This window comes from Myotis lucifugus, unplaced genomic scaffold (assembly GCF_000147115.1).
Source record: "Myotis lucifugus unplaced genomic scaffold, Myoluc2.0 scaffold_753, whole genome shotgun sequence".
NCBI lineage: Eukaryota > Metazoa > Chordata > Mammalia > Chiroptera > Vespertilionidae > Myotis > Myotis lucifugus.
In genome coordinates, this window is record NW_005871801.1 from 169,248 (window position 1) to 170,227 (window position 980).

The following is a 980-nucleotide window of genomic DNA, read 5'->3' on the forward strand; positions in this document are numbered from 1 at the left end:
CTAGGGAGATATATGCGGGGGGTTTGGGGGTTTCTGGGTTGGGGGAGGGAAGCCAGGAAGGGCTGGGGCCGGGACCGAACCCCTGGGTTTTCTGGCGAGGAAAGAGGAGCGGGGTCCCCCCTTGGCCCGGGGTACCGAGACTCAGGCAGTGGGCCGAGGGCCGGCCGGGCGCCGGGGAACTTCACGGGGGCGCCCCGCCAGCCGGCGCCGCCTCCTTCCTGCATGCCCATGCCGCGCAGCACCGCCCTCGGGTGACCTCGGGCGCCGTAGTCCTCGCAGTAGAAGGCGACCAGCTTGTCGGTGAGGTGGTTCCACGGCGTCCAAGCGGCCCCGAGCGCGCCCCGCGGGATGTGGCGGAAGCCTTCGCGCAGCGGCGCCGCCCCCAGCTTCAGCTTGAACTTCTTGAGCTCGTCCGCCGTCAGGTTCTCCAGCGCGTCCAGGATGGCGTCGCGCTTCTTCCCCATGGCTCTGCCGCTCCCTCCGACGGCGCGTCCGGCCCAGGCCTGCAGCAGGCGGGGCTGCGGCTCCCAGGACGTCGGGGGAGGAGACTGTTGGCGCCGGCGCCGAGGGGCTCCCCGGTCCCCTCAGGGGGTGGGAGGAGGCCGCCACTGTAGCGCCGTCAGGTGAGGTGCCAGGCTGTGCCCACAGAAGGGGACCCAGAAGTTGGAAGCCGTGGAGGCGGGACTGGACTGTCTGACCCCATGGCCCTGCAGCCCCGGCGCAGGGTGGCTTTGGCAGGAGGTGTTAGGAGCTCCAGGTTGTCCGGGAATCGGAGGAGGTTGGGTTTATACTGCAAACACCCTACACTCACCCTCCGGAGCCTGCGTGCCAGCTTCATTCCCCGCTGGTGGAGGAGAGCCAGTCACATTTGTGTTTCTTTCTCACAAAGCCCTGAGGGGGGGGGGGGGGGGTGACTGCCAAGGGGCTGGGGAGGACCTCACCTGAGTGGCCAAGTGGAGGGCAGGCGCTCTAGGACCAGA

General features: G+C 69.2%; 1 protein-coding gene across 1 annotated transcript in view; it reads right to left on the reverse strand.

Moving 5' to 3' along the window:
* Positions 1-747, reverse strand: part of LOC102440669 (pyrin domain-containing protein 1) — a 1,146-nt gene extending 399 nt beyond the window's left edge. Inside the window, exon 1 of the mRNA XM_023746880.1 lies at positions 136-747. Within this exon, the coding sequence (XP_023602648.1) occupies positions 136-464 (329 nt within the window). The 5' untranslated portion in view covers positions 465-747. The remainder of the gene's footprint in view (positions 1-135) is intronic.
* Between the last annotated feature and the right edge of the window lie 233 nt (positions 748-980).